The sequence below is a fragment of the Perognathus longimembris genome, chromosome 18 (genome assembly GCF_023159225.1).
Source record: "Perognathus longimembris pacificus isolate PPM17 chromosome 18, ASM2315922v1, whole genome shotgun sequence".
In the NCBI taxonomy this organism is placed as follows: Eukaryota; Metazoa; Chordata; class Mammalia; order Rodentia; family Heteromyidae; genus Perognathus; species Perognathus longimembris.
In genome coordinates, this window is record NC_063178.1 from 16,500,906 (window position 1) to 16,522,594 (window position 21,689).

Consider the following 21,689-nt stretch of genomic DNA (forward strand, 5'->3'; position numbering starts at 1 on the left):
TTGTTTTTTCCCTCATATCTAATAGATAGCTTGATAACTAGTAAGGATGCAAAACATTTCAGTAGAAACAAAATCACTACTGTTTCTAAGACATAAAAAGTGTGTATTAAGGAAGGAAAATAAAGTGCAGCTGAAAACACACAGGGCTCCTCATCATAAAAACTTCCCCCCCAAAAAAGGTCTGCTCATTATAAAATCTTATATTTAAATTATTAACAGAGACCAATTATAATGCGAACAAAACCAATGTACTAGGGAAAAATCAAAATCAAATATTCAGATAAAAATACTGATACTAGATTATATATTGATTATGGCAAACTATTTTATTCAGTTATTACTCAGGTATGTATAAATAATTTTTTTTTATTTTTAACCATGTGACTTAAAACAACTTAGAAGCAATAAATAATGACCTTGGGTGAGTGAGAAGCCCCACCACAAGGTAAAATTTGTTAGAGAAACAAGTGTGTTAGGGCAAGGGCTTTAGCTGAGCGATGGAGCACTGGCATAGCATGTGTAAAGTCCTGGGTTCCAATCCTCAACATCGTAGAAAAGCAAAAAATAAAAATTAATAAAGACATTTACCAAATTTACCAAGTAGGTAAATTTAAAAATTTGAAATACAAAATAGCATAAGTGACATCAAAACATACCACCATTCCCTGCAATTTAAAATTAAGAATTAAAAGAACCTTTTACATTGTTAATCAGTACATTTAATTCAGAAAAGGCTGCACTTGAAAAGACAATGGAATCAAAAATAGCCTTAGGCGAATGTTGATCATGATCACCACTTTAAATCTAGGAGTTGTTAACTGTCACTTACTGATTTCAATCTTCAGTTTCTTTTTTTTTTATGTTTACTGATTGTTCACATTTCCATAACGTTTTATAAAGGCTTAAAATTCTCACTTTTCCTACTTGAAAAATCAAGACGAGCTGACTGCATACATGAAGAAAAAATTTAATCAAGTTGGAATCACTTCCCGCCTGCCAACCACACTCTGAATGGAATAATTTCATTTATTATGAAAAATGCAGGAGGGGAGAAACAATCTTCTAGTTTAGCTCCCTGATCAAGTCTTAAGTCATTATTACCATTAAAACCATGAAAGTGAGGTATTTGACAATTAATCCTTTTGGCTCTTGACATGAGATTAAAATTAATGTCAGCTTTTAGAACTTAATTCTTTGGCTGCAAAACATTAAAAATTTGCTTTTCAAAAACAACTTGAAATGCAACATTGTTGAGAACATCATGAAGCCATACTTGTGTGTGCATGGCTACATTATGACATAAAATGAAAGATAGTGTTTCTATTCACTCATTACTCCATCCAAATTCTATAACATATCAATTATCTATTGAGTAAAGTTCTTCATACACAATGGCCACATCAAAGTGTGGTAGAATCTGTTTGGATCAAAACAAAGAGTACTAAATGATGACTGTGTGGTAAACAGCACCAACCACCACAATGTGAAATCTATTATAAAGGCAGACATGAAATCAATGTGTTTTCTCTAATTTGCCAAACATGTATAGTTTGAGCGAGGCTTTCCATTAAATCAACCTTACAGTTCTTTCTTTGCCTACTTCTCCACTAGGAGGGTTTTGTTTTTTCTTTTATTATACTGGGGCTTCAATTTAGGGTGTTGCACTTGCTGGGAAGATAACAACATACCACTTGAATCATACCTCCAGCCCCTCCGTTGATTCTTTTTGTCTTTTAATGCTCAGAAGACAAAAGGCAGCTCAAATAAACTTATTTCCTCAGAAGACAAAGGACCGCTCAAATACATTTATTAGAAATAGGAATCTGAATGGGTATTATGGAAGTTATTTAGCTTCCCACTATCTTCAGAAAAGCAGAAAAGATGCACAGTCCTCTCTGTCCTGAGACACAGGCATTCTTAGTGGCTTCTGCCATGGCCTAGTTGTCTTTCTTCCCTCAACAGTGACGCTGACAGCTAAAGGAAGCATTGGCTCCACGGCTCCCCACGGAGGGCTCTAAGCCCAGAGCAACCTGTAGCAGAGGTCCTCTCGCAAGAAAAGAGAAAATGACAACTATGTTAAACAGCAGAAAAATCATGAACGGAACAGTAATTTGCGCCTCAATAAAGATTTTTTGAGTCTTTAGGAAATATGAGGGAAGACAAAAGCTTTACATGCATAGGACGACAAAATTATACAAGAAAGTATATTAACTGGGGCTCTGCAAAGGAATAAATGATTCTGTAAACACTCTCATGCTACTAAATTCACTGATTTCTCACTTAAGGTTTGTCCTCCAACGAGTTCGTATCTTTAACACACAAATGTGCAATATGTGATAAATTAAAAGATTATCGGCTGGGTGCCGTGGCTCACACCTGTAATCCTCGCTACTCAGGAGGCTGAGATCTGAGGATTGTGGTTCAAAGCCAGGCCAGGCAGTAAAGTCCATGAGACTCTTATCTCCAATTAACTACCAGAAAACTAGAAGTGGCACCATGGCTCAAGTGGTAGAGCTCTAGCCTTGAGCGGAAGATCTTGCTGAAGGAAAGTACCCAGGCCCAGAGTTCAAGCCACACAACTGACAAAAAAAACAAAAGATAATCACTCTCATACTAAGCGGGAAGCAGATGTGAACAAGCCATTCACTATAGAAAGAGAAATCGACCGCTGTGGCTCACGTCTGTAATCCTAGCTAGTCAGGAGACTGGGATCTAAAGATCCCAGTTCAAAGCCAGCTCGGGTAGGAAAGTCTGTGAGACTCATGTCCACTTAACCACCAGAAAACCTGGAGTGGAGGTATGGCTCAAAGAGGTACAGTGCTAGCCGTGAGAAAAAAAGCCTAGGGACAGTGCCCAGGGACTGGATTCAAGGCCCACAGCAAATGAATTTTAAAAAATGATATTCACCAATAGAGACAAGGTGATAAAATGGACATGTTGGTGTAAGGCCTAGGGGTGCACACCTATAATTCCAACCCTTTGGGGGCGAAGGCAGGAAAATCTCAAATTTAAGGCCAGCCAATTCAAAGATAGTCAATATTAAATAGCAAGGTCTTCACTAAAAATAAGTAAATAAATATAGCCAGTCAATTTGGAGATTCCTCAAAAAATTTAGCTATAAAACTCCTAAATGATTCAGCCATACCACTTCTAATATATACCCAAAAGAAAGAAAAGTTAGCACGCACTAAAGACACCTGTATACTTGTCCATGTTAATCACAGCACTAGTCACAATTAGCAATTTATGAAATCAACCTAGGTAATAAAGATAAATGGATAAAGAAAGTATGGTACGCATTCACAAAGAAGCTTTACTCAGCCATTAAGAAGAATGAAGTTATGTTTTTCACTGGAAAGTGAATAGAACTAGAGATTGTCATGCTAAGTGAAATAAGCTATTTCCAGAAGACAAGTATCATATGATCTCTGTTTTGCTTTGCTTTTGTTTTGTTTTTTCTCATTTGTGGGAGCAAGGGAAACAAAATAAAAACCACAATCATTAAAGTAGAAACAGGTACAACTACTAGGGAGGTAGAAGGGAAAGACATAGGGAGAAATGAGAAGAGTAGGTAACTATGGCTATAGTGCAGTATATACATGTACATATATGTCACTGCGAAACACTTTATTACAATTGCATAAACACCAGTTTTTTTAAAATAGGCATTTTTTCTATTGTTGGTAAATTAGTGAATGTGTAAATAAATAGAAAGAAGTCAATTTGACCATGTTTATTATAAACATCTACACTTTGCATATGGCCTAGTCTCAAAATATTCTCCTAGTAATATGAAAACTGACTGAGATCCTGTACAGAGATCAAATAGAGGTAGACTTCTTTAATAACAATTAAAGAAAAATGATCTAAATGACACTGTTAAGATAGACTTCAACTCCACTATTATTTATTTATTTATTTATTTTTGCAAGTCCTGGGGCTTGAACTCAGGGCCTGGGCACTGTCCCTGCCTTATTTTTGCTCAAGGCCAGCACTCTACCTCTTGAGCCACAGCGCCACTTCTGGCATTTTCTGTTTCTGTGGTGCTGAGGAATCAAACCCAGGGCTTCGTGCATGCCAGGTAAGTTCTCTACCGCTAAGCCACATTCCCAGCCCCTTCAACTCCATTCTTAAACTATCTTGGAAAAGTATTTAGGGAGGTATAAGACATGATCACTCTTGTTTATTTGTGCCAGCACTGGGATTTGAACTCAAGAGCCTGGATGCCTTCCTCAGGGTTTTTTCAGAAGACTGGCATTCTACCACTTGAGCTTCAGCTCCACGTCCAGAGACTGTGTGTTGTGACACGAGTTTCTATAATTTCCAGGGTGTCACCCATAATTAGCCTAACAAGTTAGTTTTATTTCTGCCTTTCTATATCAGACAGCAACGTCACCGGGAGAAGTTTCAGGTGGTTTCGAGATGTCCTAAGAGGTGACATTTATTACCTACAGGACACAAGTGGGGTGCAGACTCTGGAAATGACATTAAGACAACAAAGGGACTGAGTGACCTTATATTTTTATACCTGAAATTTTTACGTAAAGAAAGGATACTATTATTCAACATGGAAAGATTAAACAATATGTAGATATCTCAGACCAGGAGTGCAATCCTTTACATTTCTAATTAACAGAGAGATTTGTCTTACAGAAACTATCTTGGCTCTTTTTTGCATAAAAGTTTTGCCTCAAGTTTGAGTTCAGTATATTTTTATATACCTCATGTGGGAGATGAGTGTTTATGCATATTCTTAAGTCTGATTACTTTTATTAAGTTAAAATGTCAAACCTGCCATTACTGTGCCCTTTACTAATTTAGAGAGTAAATAACAAATGACGGAAATATTTTTTAAAATTATAATAATATTGATAAAAATAATTTATAGTTACCAGTAACAATTCCCAGAAAGAAATAGTTATCTGATTAAAGAAACATCAGACAACCCCAAATAAGAAACATTCTCAAAGTAATATGCCCTTTAAAAGCTACACATTTTCTCCAAGCAACTTTTCCTTCAACAATGAAAACTGAAGACAACAAGAAGAAAGGTTCCAGATTTAAGAAAACTAGAGACATTTAAACAAATGTCATTCGTGATCCTGAACTGGAGACTGGGCCAGAATTTACTATGCATTCATCTACTCTTGCACTCATTTATGCTAAAAAGGACATTAACTTGTATAGCTAGTATTTATAATGCCATTAACTCGATGTTAATTTAATGATTTCAATAACTATAATGTAGTTAAATAAGAAAATACCATTGTCTTAGGATACACATAGTGAAGCATTTAGGAGTACACAGGAAATTCAAAGAAATATATAGGGACGAAGAGGGAAGTAAACCATATACCACATGGGGTAAAATGGAAATGCAGGTGAAAAATACTGTCAAGCTTACACATTTTGGTAAAATAAATTACGTAGTAATTAACGCCAAACAGTCTTGCACATCTAAAAACAGCCGTTACTCAAGCATTTTAACTAGGAGGAAAAAAAGGATAACTTACTTCACACACACACACACACACAAACACAGAGAGAGAGAGAGAGAGAGAGACAGAGACAGAGACAGAGACAGAGACAGAGACAGAGAAAGATTATTGGTTCTCCTTTTTCAATATAAACATCATATTCTTGAGTATTATTAAGTCCAACATGAAAAAGCTCCATACAGCAGAAAACTGTCTAGGACATATGGTAAGCACCAACAGGTCTCTGTTAAAGAATTTAGTTTTCTATACAATTTTTCATGGGCTATCTCATCTAAAACTTCTACTTTTCACGGTAAGAAATTTATGAAATGTTTGGCAGGTGGAAGGTGAGCGTAAATCTCATTCAAAAGTTCTACGAACCACTGGCCCTATCCTCTAACTTTAATGTCTTATTTTATTTCTCAGACTGAATCAGTTGTAGACAATTACCATTATCAATGGAAAAAAATGAATTATGTTTTCATTTTAGAGACCTTATCTTCAAGGTACTTATAATCAGATGAAAGTTTAAATACTGTCAGACAGTTTAAACAATAATGCAAGACAAATTGATTCTTTAAGTACAAATGGCAGAAGCAAATACAATGACAATCAGGTGAGGGAAGGGGAACTCGTTATGCTAAACCTGCCTGGTGAGACAGGTAGGGCTTTGAAGCTCCCTACCCAAAGGGCCATGGGAAGGACAGCAGCCCAGTGATGGAGGAGGCAGCACGCACAAGAGCAGACACGAGCGTGAGACCCGGAAGCGGCGAAGAGAATCACTGACATGAGCACATATGCTAGTACAGTCGGTACAGAACCCATTATTAACATAAATAAGTGAAATGGCTCTCTCCTACCGATAGGATGCCATCTGAGCATAGAATTCTTTTCCATTTATTTGTTTTCATAAAATTCAATCATACTTTATCAACATCCAATTAGAAAGTCATACTGCATTCCCTGGACACACACACACACACACACACACACACACACACACACACACACACTTTCTTTCTTTTTTGGCTTTTTTCAATTTCACATACCAAAGTATTCTACTACAACCAACAGTACGTGCTGAATTCTGCCCTGCAGATTCTAGCATGAGAGAACCTGAGGCCAATCCTGACTCCCAAATTTGGAGCACACTAAATTTAATTCTTTTTGCCTGTCCTTTAAATAGGATATTACCAACTAAGTCATGAGTATGATAAAGTGAAACAGCCCACACGAAGAGCTTAGCACAGTAACAGATGAATAAATGTCAGCTCCGATAGGATTGCAGTGTTATATGCAATGTTAAGTATTAAAAGGAAAAAAAATGAAACTTCTGTTCTTGGAGCCTGTATATATCACACACCGCTCCTGGCGATCTTAATGTACTTCCTTGGGAGGTGGGCACTGTCCACACCAAGCTTCCCTAAGGGAAAAAACGGTGGTTTCTTCTAAATCCACTCTGGAGGAACTTCACAAAGAAAGTTGGAGACTGGACTGGGATATCACTGGTACGTTTGCTCTCTTTCTAAGCCTAAGGAGTGTGTGTGTGTTGGGGGGGGGGGGGGGGGCGCGGGAATCTAGGCTTTCATAGATCTAGAACTGAAAACCAAAGATAATCACTAACAATAATAATAATAAAAAAACACTATAAGCTCAGTCATGTTTTTCCTTGAGTTCCACCATGCGTCAAGAATTGGCACATAGGGGCTGGGGATATGGCCTAGTGGCAAGAGTGCCTGCCTCATATACATGAGGCCCTGGGTTTGATTCCCCAGCACCACATATACAGAAAATGGCCAGGAGTGGCTCTGTGACTCAAGTGGCAGAGTGCTAGCCTTGAGCAAAGAGAAGCCAGGGACAGTGCTCAGGCCCTGAGTCCAAGCCCCAGGACTGGCCAAAAAAAAAAAAAAAAAAAAAAAGAATTGGCACATAGCAGCCAGTCCCCTACCTCACCGCTACCACCCAGGCTAGCAGGAGAGAAGAAGGCTCTGAGGATTGTGTTCTGTATAAATCACAGCTGTATTAACAAAGCACTAGAATCGTCTAATTCTAACTCGTAATTGTCTATTGCATTTTAAATAAATTTGTGTGTGAGCAGTTATTGAAACTCCTAAATTGTACAGATATTATTCATGCCAGCTTTATAAAAAAAAAAGTCTGACCTTTGTCCAGTAAATTGCTAAGTAATGTCAACAAACCAAGAATGAGTACTCTATGGCACAGCCAACCTAGCATCAGACAACTGTCACTGCGGCTACTAAATCCAGTACTCTTCTTTAAGATGCTCCTGCAATACTCTGATAGTCTGTGAAGATTTTTTTTCAGAAAAACTATTATGGGCTATCAGCAATTCAATGTCATTCCATTAACATTAATGGAATTTTCTTTTCTTTTCTTTTCTTTTCCAGTCTTGGGCTTGGACTCAGGGCCTGAGCACTGTCCCTGGCTTCTTTTTGCTCAAGGCTAGCACTCTGCCACTTGAGCCACAGTGCAACTTCTGTTTTCTATATATGTGGTGCTGAGGACTCGAACCCAGGGCTTCATGTATACGCGGCAAGCACTCTTGCCACTAGGCCATATTCCCAGCCCTGACATTAATGGAATTTAAAAAAATTTTAAAGGTATGAGGAAAGAGACTCTGCTCTACCAGTTTGTCAATAAAAACTTTTGAGCCTTTCACAATCCGAAATGTTACTGAATAACACAACACAAAAGAAATATAGATGTCAAAGGACACATAAATTAAAAAAATTGTTTGAGAACAAGGTTTTAGTTTAGAGAAACTTTAATTAGGTAATATAACCATTTACAATCAAAAGTTTGATACACAGGAGTGAATAATCTGCCTCCTTCCAATGGGGACTGTCAGTTGCTCTAACAAGCTACCATGAACACACAGGATTCTAAGTTTGAATGGCTCTAGCATTTCTTAACAAATCCTAACACTTAAATCCACTTCTCTTTAATGGTTGAAACATAATTGCAAATTATCAGTTTCCTGATATCATCATTTCCTATATCAGACTATTTTAGATCTTAAAGGATATAGTTTATGTGTGAAGCCATTCTGTTTTCCAAAATATTCTATGCTATTAAAATTCTAAACCACAAAGAAATGGCACTTTACCAAAGAACGCTTTACTGGTATATAGAGTGTACACTCTATTATGTGTGTAGTTCTAAGTTCAATACCCAGAATTGAGAAAATAAGTAAATAATTTTAAAACTGAGCCATCAGTGGTTATAAATATTAACTAGTCCATACTTCACCACCATCTTTAATATGCATGCTCACGTATACACACCATACCTGGTGTCAGAATCACTAACCTGTTTAAATGATGGCTACTTGAATACTCTGTTGCATTACCATGCCTGTTTAAGCGTTGTGCCTCTACTCCATACTCTGTTGCAGTACCATGTCATTGAAGTGTTATACTTCTATACCATACTCTGCCACTGTCACCGTCTTTTCTAGTAATGTAAGTGGCTCTTACACTCCATTTAGAATTCATCTGCTACTCTCCTCCAAATCTATATCCTCAGCATGTATATAACACTGTGGATTTCATTAGATAGCACTTCTCTATTTGTTTTACAAACAAAACTTCAAGGTTATACATTTTGTTAATCACATTTCTTAATATATAATAGCCGCAATGTTTTTGGTTGTTATTTTTTTTAACAGATCTTCCTCTGAGGTCTGACTTACAATCCAATTTTAGAATGATGCGATATTTGAAAATAGCATTCTGTTTACCAGTTCAAAGTCACCTATTTATAAATCTATATAGAAAATCAAACCTGTTAATTATATTATCCAAGCCTTTATACTCTTACTTTCTGTTTCCTTAATACGACATCTTTGAGAAAGATATGAGCTAACATTACCCACTGTGGGTAAAATTTTGTTACATTTCCCCTCTATTCAGAACAGTTAAGAAGGATGGGTCTTTATGTTGCGTGGTTTGATATACAAAAGATCTTGACGGTTAGAATTTCTAGCAGGTAATATTAAGTGTCACTATAAAACGCCTCTTTCAGTCTCATGTGTCATATCATCGCAGACGGAGGAGGCAATCCTTGCTTCCATTGTGTTAGCTCTGCCTGGTGGAACCCGGCTGATTCTATACTTTCAGGCTGAATAAGATACATCTTCCCAACCCAACAGAAGCCTGTCTGCATTTTAATCTGAATTGAGAGCATTTAGTTTTTATTAAGAGAAATTATCCCCTTTATGGTTATTGTGACAGCAATCTTTACCGTAACAACTGATAGATAGTTTTTGTCTTTCCTTTCTACACCACATTTTATTGTACGGTTTACCAAGCTATTTTAAGGTCCCCCTAAATTTTATAGCAAAGCATAGCATTTCACAAGGACATACTTTGCATGTGTCAAACTACTACCACCTGACCAAGTTTTGGTCCCTCAAATGAATGATATGAATGACTCAATCTCTCTGTTTATGCCTGCTTGATTCAAAGTAATCACAAAACAGTGCATTGGGGGTAGCAACCACACGTCATTTTAAAAACAAGACCACTTTGGCAGAAAGGGAGGACAAGTAACTTCATAATTAATTAGTAAGAATTTCATTTTATTTATTGTTCCAACATGTCTACATCCTGCAAAAGATGAAAGTTCTTACCGTTTCTTTTGGAACCTGCATCTGGCTTGGCTCTGCACTCTAGAAGAATTGAAGAAAAACATAAATACAGACTGACCAAAGCCATCGTCAACACATGGGGACACAATGCTTTTCTTTTAAAGGAGATTTTGTTGTAAAATCCACAAAATATATATAAAGGGCGATTGATTATTTGATGGCTGGTTTATCACTCTGCTTTCCAAGTTTCCACGGATGTGCGTGGTATTCACATGGGATTCCAGATTTTTTCTTTTTGGACATAAAATTCACTTGTTCTTTCCCAATAGATCATGAATTTATTATGTGCAGGAAAACAAGTCTCACTAAACTGATTTCCTAATCATGGTACTGTTTCTAATTTTGTTTTTAATTTTCCCAACCAGATCTCAGTTTTAAGACACAGGGTCATCTGATAGCTAGACAGATAAAAATCTGCACCACAGTCTCAACCACAAGATTTCTTTAACATATTACACCCGGAATGTGATTCATTTTTTTAACATACTATAGACTACTTTCAAGGTTGGCACTTAGGTTGACGAGTTTTTCAAGGCACATTGATAAAAGCATCTAGATTAAAAGCTACAGAACTGAAACAGGGGCACCTCAAACAGAGGAAAGGGAGTTGCATTAGCTGGATTTGAAGATCATTTCTTAAAGTCCTCTTCAAGTTTTCAGAATTGTATTCTTTTAAATCTTGAAAAGCAGCTGCAATGGGCATAATAGACTGACAGCCTACTGGCTCATTCCTTAATGAAAAGCTCACAAGCAATAAATTAAATAACCAAGAAAAGAAAGGAAAGAAAGAGGCAGCAGACGGGAAAAACAGAAGCCTGGAAGATCAAACTTGGAGCAGAACCTGAGCAACCTTGGGCTGGCTTTGTGCTGGCACGGGCTCTGGGAAAGCTGTTGAAGAGCAATGTCTAAGTTTGGCAATCGAATGATGCTAACCAGCACGGCTGGGATCCACCCAAGATGAACGCTTCTTCAACCCCCATGGAAAGCCTGGTGGTGGCTGGGTAAGTGCTCATTTACAATTTAATAGAGACATCTCCAGATTTAGGATCAGGTGGCATTTTAAGCACAAAATTGGATAGCAGTGGGGGGAAAATGGAAAACAGAATTAAAATTGAGAACGATGCATTAAACATTTTTAAATATAAAGAAGTTTTCATAATTTATTCAAAATCAACCTAAAACAAAAGTGCTTAATTCTCAAATTTAACCCAGCCTGAAATTTCCATAAAAGCACATAAAGATTTCTGTGTGTAACTAAGGGACAGGGGATTCCTGACTGAAACTTACATTTATTTGTAAGAAATATTTATACAAATAAATGTAATTCATACAAAAGAAAGTATATTATTTTACATTATTTTGTATCACCCATGAGACATCCATACTTAAAGTTAAAACCTAAGAGGATTAGGTTATAATTTGGGAAGTGCTTTCCTAAAACCGTGCCACTTACTCTAGTTTACACAGATCAACTGCTATTTAGAGAAAGCTGAAAGCTAGTTAAAAGAGATATCCAATACTCCTAAGATAGCTCTAGCTGAATAGGTTTTGAAATATTTAAAATACCACTTGTAAATAATGTTTTCACTGTAGCAAAAGATGAAGGTGATTCATTCAATCATGTCATTTTTGTATATAAAGGAAATCCAGCACTTTTTGCAGAAAAATATTTAGGACGAGATAGTATATGCTTTTTTTCCATTGCCACCAATACCACACAATGAGATGTACTAAGCACAGAAAGCAAAGTCGATTAGCTGGAACCACTTCATTCATTTCTTTGTGTCATGACTTCTAGCAGTAGCCATGAGGCTTTTTTATTTTCAGTAACAGTATTTTTTAGAGGCATTCCTTTTTATACAACAGTAAGCAAGCATCTTTGGCTTAAGTGACATTTACTATGAAACTATGAGATGTGGAACTTGGCCATATGTAGATGGAAAGATGGCAAGATTTCAACCATACCATTTGGCCTGACAGCTATGTACACTGATAAGCACCTCATTATCTAGAAACTATCCCTGCACCCTGATTATTACATGTCTCTACATTAATTACAAAACATATGCATTTCTAAAATATTTGTACTGGGTGAGGGCTGAAAGAAATGTAAAATACAGAAACTCCTTAGAGAAGGTCTCAATAAACATTCCCCACCAAGTAGCTAACCCAGATCCCTGGCTGTGTCACAGGGCTGAGAATCCTTCCCTCTCTGAATTTACACACCAGTTCCCTTGGGTGGAAGGCGTCCTCCTGTCGAAAGATCAGAAGGCTCACGGTTCCTTCCATCTTGGTGCTTCTAAGCAGGGAGACAACTTCTTCTTGAGATCTGCCAGCTAAGTCAACTCCATTCACCTAAAACAAATAAAGTATTTTCAAGCTGCCATTCTGCACACAGAGGTAAGAGAAGACACCATACCCAATGTGAAAGGTAACTCATTCCATACGGAGTTCAGGCATACCCTGGTAACCATTAAGCTTCTACGGCTAATTACAACAAAGAAACTTAGACTAGCTATCTTGAAGTAAGCTAGGAAGTAATAAATATTTGAGTCTTCATCAATAAACCAGCACCTACAACCACCCAGGATTTAACTCATAAGAACAGATAGCGCTAAAGTATCGAGTTCAAGCAAAATTTGCTAACTTTGAACTGAAGTGATTTAGCTGCCGGGGTACTGCAGATTTTTTTCAAGGCAAAATAAGGAAAGAGGTATTAATTCTTAAAAAGTAGTAAAACTATACCAGCAATATTTTGGTATAAATGATTAAAGATTTAATGGCAGTTTTATGAGCAATTATGAAGTAAATTTGCCCTCCTAAAAGGTAAACACTAAATATTACAGAAAAATCATGACAGAATAGTAACAGTTTGGGAGAGGAAGTAATAATTTATCTCAGGGTTTTTTGTTTTCTTTTGACTTTTAAACAGCACTGAGGCTTAATGCAGAACCCCGTGGCTTGCAGGCAAGTGTTCTACCGCTTGAGCCGTGCCACTAGTCCTTTATTTTGCTGAATTTCTTTTGAGGTAAGAGTTGCATATTTGTGCTTTGCTGGCCTTAGAGCACAATGGCCCGCTTTGCCTCCCCGTAGCTTGATTACACTCACGCACCACCATACACAGCTTGTATTGGTCAAGGCTGGCCTCTCCATCCTCCTGTCTTTACCTTTCACGTAGGAGAGACTATAGGCATGAACCATTGCACTTGCTCATTTTCAAGTTCTTTCAGTGTTATAAGAGTATTCTAGCAGGAACAAGAGTTTCAGAATAACCAGTTCTTAGGAATCTTATTGTTTTTATCCCATGGGAAGTGTACCATCAGTTTCAGAAAGCCCTATACATTTAACTTCTGTTAAACGCATAAGAAAGTAAGTTTCCTTTAAAAAAAAAAAAAAGAATCCCATTATTATTCTTTCTAGAGGAAAATGATACATTATCCAAGGCAAATAGTTTTAATTTGTAATATCAAAGTTTCATGTACTTAAAATATGATTTAGAACTCTGGATTTTTGGTTAAAAATGAGCTTACATAATTCCACATGCTATATCCTAGGTTTATAAAGGAAAAACAAGCTGGATACTTCTTAATTTTTTTTCTGTACATGATTGAAATATCCACATACCCAGCAACAACCTCCACTCAACTGTGAATATTACATAAATGTAACTACAGATATTAGAACAGTTCATTTAAAACACACAAAATTAAAAATCTGCACTTAAAACAAACGTGAGAACTACAGACTGACTGAACTAACAAGTTGCAGGGCATTCGCTCCGCTCAAAAATCTTTGTGATGTGTTGAAAAGGTCAAAAATTGACCTCTCAGGGGAACACAATAGCTCAAAAGCTAGGTATATGCGTTCATATAAGACTACTGTCAACATATGGTCTAATATCAACATTACATTTGAAGCCCTAGGCGAACTTTCTTGGGCGTGGCCACGTGGCTACTGTATATGTTCTTGATACATTGTATATTGTATATATGTCTACCTGACCTAGAGAAGAGATAGAAAAACAGGACGTAAGATATCACAAGAAATGTACACACTGCCCTACTATGTAACTGTACCCTTTTTGCACAACACCTTGTCAAAAAAAATTGTGTTCAATTAATAAACAAATAAATTAAAAAATATTTGTGATATGTTGAAATTAAAGTAATTATGTGGCGAAAGAGAGATGTAAAATCACAGTGATGGTCTTTAGAAGAGAGGAAGGGGCTGGGAATGTGGCCTAGTGGTGGAGTGCTTGCCTACCATGCATGAAGCCCTAGGTTCGATTCCTGAGCACCACATACACAGAAAAAGCCTGAAGTGGTGCTGTGGCTCAAATGGTAGAGTGCTAGCCTTGAGCAAAAAAGAAAGGAAGGAAGGAGGGGAGGGGAGGGGAGGGGAGGGGAGGGGAGGGGAGGGGAGGGGAGGGGAGGAGGAGCAGGACAGGCAAGCAGTAGAAAGGACACAGCGGGACATTTGCCTGGCATGTGGACATTTGCCTGGCAGGTGCTAGACAATGTATCAAGCTCAATCAGTACTAACATAAAGTTAAACAATGTTTTAAGAAATTATTCTTCAGAAGCTAGGAAGACTATATTCAAGTACCAGCTAAGACTTACTAAATACAGGATGTCATGACTACAGACTTAAGACTAAAATTAATGCCCTTTAAAAGGTGCTGATACATGCACAGGAAGGTCATAAAATTTAAAGAATCAGAGCCCCAGATACAGACGGGGGGTGGGGGGGGAGGAGTTACTTCTCTTTATTTCCTTTAATTCACAGAAATATTCTGGAGAATTCAATGGTGTGAGAGTGTTTTTGAAAACTACAGGTAAATGGGCATAGTGGTAAACCTTTAATTTCACATCAGTTTTTACGAAAAGTTGCTAAAGAAACACAGCAGCTCCTAAATAAGGACGTTGGCAAGGAGAGGCTGGGAATGCGGCTCAGGAATAAAGCAATTGCCTAATATGCATGAAGACCTAGGTTCTACCCCCACAAGCACAAAAACAGAGCATATTTTCTGAAGAAAACATTACGAAAAAAAACTAATGAAGTGTAATAGTTCTGACTTCCTTTCTTCTCTGTACACAGATCAGATCTTCTCACAAATAGAACTTAGGTGGGGGCTGGGAATATGGCCTAGTGGCAAGAGGGCTTGCCTCCTACACCTGAAGCTCTCAGTTCGATTCCCCAGCACCACATATATGGAAAGCGGCCAGCAGGGGAGCTGTGGCTCAGGTGGCAGAGTGCTAGCCTTGAGCGGGAAGAAGCCAGGGACAGTGCTCAGGCCCTGAGTCCAAGGCCCAGGACTGGCCAAAAGAAAAAAGAAACTAGGTATACATATGTATTTCTATAATGGTCTCAAACATCACTGAACAATGATGACCAATCCGCCCCCCCCCCCAAAAAAAATCATGAAATACAAACAGAAATTCTTCAAAATCTGCTTAACTTTTCCTAACTTTTGTCTCAATTCATTCTACATGGTGCCATATCAAACTTTTTAAGACATAATGTCTTTATTTGCTTCATTTGTCTCTGTTCTGATTACAAATTAGATAGGTTTTTTATATTGCCAGACATAAATATAACATCTAGCAATATACCCCTATCCACCCAATACTTATCCACATTATATTTATAATGACAAAATGTTACCTTATCTCATAAACCAAATGTCTCTGAGTAAATGAAACTTTGTAAGTAATCTGCATTAAAATGAATCTTCTCATTAGACAATACGGGAAAATGGAAAATAGAACACAGATACACTGCTTTGTGATGCAGAACTCTGCTGAAGTATATAATCTCCGCCTTGACACACAGTGTTAAGCAAGGACTCGCTGAGAGGGAACTGGGCGACCAGCAGAAGGCACTCACCTCTATCAGCCGGTCTCCTGCTTTCAGTCTGCCATCTTGGATGGCAGCCCCCCGAGGGAGGATGTTCTTCACATAAATTGGGGCGGAGCCACCTATGGTCACATCTCGTGAGGTGATGCTAAATCCCAAGCCTTCCGTTCCTGCATACGCAGCAGAGGAAAGTCATTAGACAGAACGGCATCTTGATACTGTACTGCATCACCAAAGGGATCTGCTGTTAGTCTCTACCTGAACTTCACGTTTTGTAAAGTTAACAACGGTCTCTCTTTCCTCTAATACTTTAAAAGTTGCAACACACTTTTCAAAAGAGAACAAACTATAAAAGGTTCACAGGGTTTATCTATCAAAAGCCACTCTTCTGAAAGACAGTATATATATATATATATATATATATATATATATATATATATATATATGCCAAAATTTTAAATCAATTATTTCTTTGAGTATGAAATGAACTTAATTTTCCTACTCAAAGAAAGGAAAAATATTCCTCTTACATTTCTTAATACCACAAAAGCAAGTTATCATACAAGTGATATTTAGACTTGAAGAGAAGATGGCAGAGAAAAGAAAATATCCAGAGAAATGAAAACAGCAAAATAAGTAATATCTTAGAAGTAGCAGACCTCAACAAAACCAAAATTATAGCAACTTGCTGAAAGCCCAAACCATAGCATCTTTTTCAAATTCTTTTCTAATTAACCTGTATCTCATTACATATTCCCCATCCCTGAAAAGAAAAGCAAATTACTCGGTGAAAACTTCATTTCTGACCAGGGCTACCCAATCTGAGAATCACATTATTGTGTTTAAAGGTACTGAAATTAATGAGGCATTTGTAAATTACTCTCTTGCTTTTCATAATTTAAATTCTTAGTTCTTTGACAGATTTCTTGACAAGCAATCTTCTAAACTCAAGACAGTGTAGAAAAGGGGTTAAATGTCAGTAGAGCCAACATGTAATAAGCCAAAATGTGATAAGGGGAAAAAAAGTGAAGATAATAGTAAATTTCTAATGAATCACAGAATTCTCATAACACTTCTAATAATGAGTAATCTCTAACTAAGCTTTGTTAAAAACAAAGCAAAACAACAACAAAACGTGGCTTCTTAACATATTAGGTTCTGTTTCGGCTAGAAATTAGGAAAACATTTTGTCAATAGAAATCTGTAAGGAGCAAAAATTTATAAGTGTGTATAATTTGATGTTATATTCACTGTAAAACTATGTAAATTGTTAAAATAGTATGCGGAAAATTATAGGTGAATGAAGTATGAGTTGAAGTAACAGAAAACAGAAACGAATTCTCAAATGCTTACAACAAAATCCACATAAAAATTTCCAAGTTCAGAGCAAACACTCATTTATTTCTAGTCTAAAATCACTTAGATGTGCTTGGACTGTGAATTTCTTCAATCTTCCAGGTTGAAAACTCGAATGGCATATTGTCTATATGAAATTTTCCTAATTATACTTCTGGGACTTTTCCATATGTCTCTGTGCTTTCAAAGAACTCTAATGACTTGCAATAACATTTATTAAGAATGAACTCTAAATTATTCTTTTGCAATATTAATTTGTAGGGAATACAAAGACTGACTGTTATATGAACCTCAATTCTATTAAAATATCAGCAATAACCCCTACATCTGTAAGCTGAAAGTTCAAGCAATGACCTTTAAAAGAAAGATAAATAGATATCAATTTTCATTTAGCAAAGCCAACAAAACATTTTGCTCTGACTGAAATAGATTACTGACCTTCTCCTCTGACTTTATTAAAAAGCTAATTTCTACCAAAGAGCAGGGTGTTTCAAAATTCCAAAATGGCAGTAAATATTAAGAAATCTTAATTATGTGAACAGGAACATTGAGGCTATCCTATTTTGTCATATTATATGACAGACTTCCAAAAATATGCCAACGAGTCGTTATCCTGAAGGCTTCGCACTAAAAGGCACTAGAAGTTTAAATAATTGATGTCATTCCAAAGCATGTTACTTTGAGCTGAATTTGGAGTTAATACTAAGGTAGTTATTAATGTACTTCATTAAAAATCTTAAGTGTTTCAATAATTGGAAAAAACATTATGGGCTAGCTATAATGAAATCTATTTAATTCTCATACAAAGATATCCATATTAAGTCCTAAACAAAAACAGTCAACATTCTTCTGCTGAGTTAATTATAGTACATATAACTTATGTTTCTATAAAATGTTTGTAAGTACTGGCAGCATGCACAGACAGAATGTGCTTTTCATTATACATTTCACTCTTAGCAAATATTAATTAAGATACATCCATGACTTGGGCACCGGTGGCTTACACCTGAAATTCTAGCTACTCAGAAGGCTGATATCTAAACGTTTGAGTTCAAAATCAGCCCAGGCAGAAAAGTCTCTTCAGACTCTGAGCTCCAATTAACCAGTGTAAATTCAGAAGTGGAGGTGTGGCTCAAGACAGAGCATCAACTTAGGAGAAAAAGCTAAGCAAGGGCACATGGCCCTGAATTCACACACACACACACACACACACACACACACACACACACACACACACACACACGGAAGGAGGGAGGGAAAGAGGGTAAGGGGGAAGGGAGTGAGAGGCTATGGGGACTTATAACATTTAAATTATTCAAGATCAGAAAGATATTTAAAAGAAAATCATTGTTTCCAATTTTCTTACATTGATTAAGTATAGTCTTTTCAAATTACCTTGTATAAATTCAATTATACATCTCTAAATGCTATTAAAATAATACTACTAATTCTAGCATTAAAAAGAATGATTTTTTTTTTAATGGCAAGCAAATTTTCACTTCATTTAAAAAAGTTCACATTAAGCCAGGGCACCAATGGCTCATGCCTGCAATCCTAGCTACACAGGAGGCTGAGATGTGAAGATTGCAGTTTGAAGCGAACCCTAGCAGGAAAGTCAATGAGACTCATCTGGAATTAATCACACACACAAGCCAGAAGTAGTAAGTACTGTGACTTAAGTGGGAGAGTGCTATCCTTGGGCAAAAAGTTTCAGGGAAAACTATATAATTAAAACCTTCCTTTGGTATAAAAGGAAAACAGTAGTTTTGAAGTAATATTAGGACAATGGTCAAGCAAAATATGATACCTTTGTGTCGAGATTCTAATTTTAGTTTTTACACAATAATATTTGGGGTTCTTGAAATATATCTATCTATATATTGATCATGAAATAGAGTCTTCAAGTAGAGAAAAAAGAGAAGGATCTGATCTTCTTCTCTTTTGGGAATGGACAGAGGCAGAACACTTTTCAGGTGACATACCTCTTGTATTTGCAAGGCACAGAGACAAGCTGTTACCTCCTGGTTATGTCGAGCAAGTAGATGGAGCTTGAAAACCAGTAAGTCTTGCTGCAATGGATGTGGTTGTACTGGTGGCTTTACTGTGAGCTGGTTTGTGGTCATATGGGTAAATATCTAGGAGTGGGACTGCTGGGTCATAGGGGAGCTTTATGTTTAGTCTTTTGAGGAACCTCTACACTGCTTCCCAGAGTGGTTGAACAAGTTTAACATTCCCACCAACAGTGTAGTAGCATTCCCTTTTGGCCACATCTTTGCCAGCATCCGTTATTATTAGTTTTCTTGATAAAAGCCATTCTAACGAGGTGTGGTAGAATATCAGTGTTGCATTCTTTTATGGCTGGCAATGTTGTTTACTATAGCTAAGATATGGAATCAACCCAATGTCTCTCGGTGGATGAATGGATCAAGAAAATGTGGTATATACAAACAATATATTCTATGCTTCCATCTGAAAGACTGGCATTTCTCTATTCATAAGGAAATGGAAAGACTTGGGGGAAAAAACAAAAAACAATATTAAGCCAAGTCAGCCAGACCCAACGAAATATAGGAAGCATGGCTTCCCTCATTTGTAATAATTAGAATACATCTATACTTCTACAAATTAATCCAATGGATAGTAGAAGACAATTAATTACACTTGGATATGATTAATTAAACAGCACTCTAAACAAATGCACACTGAGAACAAAGGGGGATATTCTTAGGAGAGGATCAAAAAGAATGACGCTTATCGAAATGAACTCCAAGAAATGAGAACAAGAGTAGTTTTTTAGTGTACTGTTTTCAGTTATTTTCTCTTTCTTTTTTCTCCTTTGGTTTATTCTCTGTTGTCACTGTTTTTTATTTGTATACCCTTGGTCTTCTATATAAATTTATGTGATCTGGGGAAGGGAAAAGCAATGGCATCCAACAGACCGAGAGGGCGGTGGTACCTTTCTTCAGCTGGATGTGGAGCCGCCTGCCCACTTTCTTTGTGTTGTAGCCGCCGCCGGCGCCGGCGCTGCCCAGGTTCTGCGGGGCCCCGGCTGGCACGGAGGGCGGCCTGGCAGGAGGAGGGTGAGCCCCGTGGGCTGGGTGCTCGGGTGGGTGGCTCAGCCTGGGTGCCCGGGGCGGCCCGGCCCTGGGCTCTGCATACTGGCTGTCCGGGCTGGAGCGGCTGCAGTAGGGGCTGCCCCGCTCGCTCCGGGAGAGCTGCTCGTACTGCTCTTTACAGGCGGCGGGGACCACATGGAACCAAATGACGGGAGCACGCATGGCTTGGCGGAACATATGCTGTGCTCTGGGTGGGGGGGGAAAAGGGAAGATTAGCGAATGAAGACTGGCAGACGAGGAGACATCACGAGCTTAATTAAGTATACTAATTAAGCAGTGAGAACTGACAGACTGTTGAAACTCAAGAGCAAAATTCTGATAACCCATTTATTAAGTTTGCAAGCTCCGATCGGAGCAGAGCTCCTTCTCCAAGGATAAATCTCTCATTCTCTAAATAAAAATGGTAGACCCGTCTATGACAACAAAATAGTGTGCCCTCGATTTTACATTAAGATTTCTAACTACAAGCATATTCTAATGCTGATATTAACAAAATCAAACACAGCCTCCTTTTCTCTCACAAAATTATTCTATAAAACTTGTAAAAATCATAAACTAATTCCTTGCAAAGGAACCATTTGAGTTTTCAAAGTAACAACTATCTGTATACTTAGGAAGCTATAAGGAGCAATTAACTATTCATTACTTACCACCAAAATTAATGTAAAAAAATCCCACAGAAAAACAGCACTGATTGGTAGCTCATGCCTGGCCTCCTACCTAATAGGGTGGTGGGGATCTGAGAACTGTGGTTCGAGGCCAGCCTGAGCAGGACGTCCATGAGACACCCCAATTAACTAACAAAATGTTCACAGTGGACACCTGACTCAAGTTGTAAAGTGCCAGCCTTGAGTAAAAAAACAAAACAAAACTAAAGGACAGCATCTAGGCCTTGAGTTCAAGCCCCATTGCTGGCACGATTGCTTTAAAAGTCCCAGAAACATGAATCTCCACAGGCCAAACAAAAACAACCCACTGAAAACACCTCGGAGTGGGGGGAGGGGGTGTATAGCTCTGGGGTAGAGCACATGCTTTGCGTGAAGAAAATCCTGCAGCCCGGCAGGACAGGACACCAACACACTCGTGCCAAATGTTCCCAGCGGAGTGGACTAGGGCTGCGCCATCGCTAGTCGAGGAAGGGCCTCGACCCACGGTTCCCCGTCAGCTCTCACAGATGACCACTTTCCAGTCAGCTCTCCCTTACTTGTTTAATAG

General features: G+C 37.7%; 1 protein-coding gene across 12 annotated transcripts in view; it reads right to left on the reverse strand.

Moving 5' to 3' along the window:
• Pard3 (par-3 family cell polarity regulator) overlaps window positions 1–21,689 on the reverse strand; it is a 553,146-nt gene that overhangs the window by 226,102 nt on the left and 305,355 nt on the right. For 8 of the 12 annotated variants that reach the window (XM_048367965.1, XM_048367963.1, XM_048367960.1 and 5 more), the window contains exons 9-12: window positions 20,315–20,661; window positions 16,033–16,172; window positions 12,373–12,501; window positions 10,129–10,167 (exon numbers count right to left, since the gene is read on the reverse strand). In XM_048367965.1, coding sequence (XP_048223922.1) covers window positions 10,129–10,167; window positions 12,373–12,501; window positions 16,033–16,172; window positions 20,315–20,661 — 655 coding nt within the window. The remainder of the gene's footprint in view (window positions 1–10,128; window positions 10,168–12,372; window positions 12,502–16,032; window positions 16,173–20,314; window positions 20,662–21,689) is intronic. The other 4 variants (XM_048367966.1, XM_048367964.1, XM_048367961.1 and 1 more) reach the window with 1 other exon arrangement.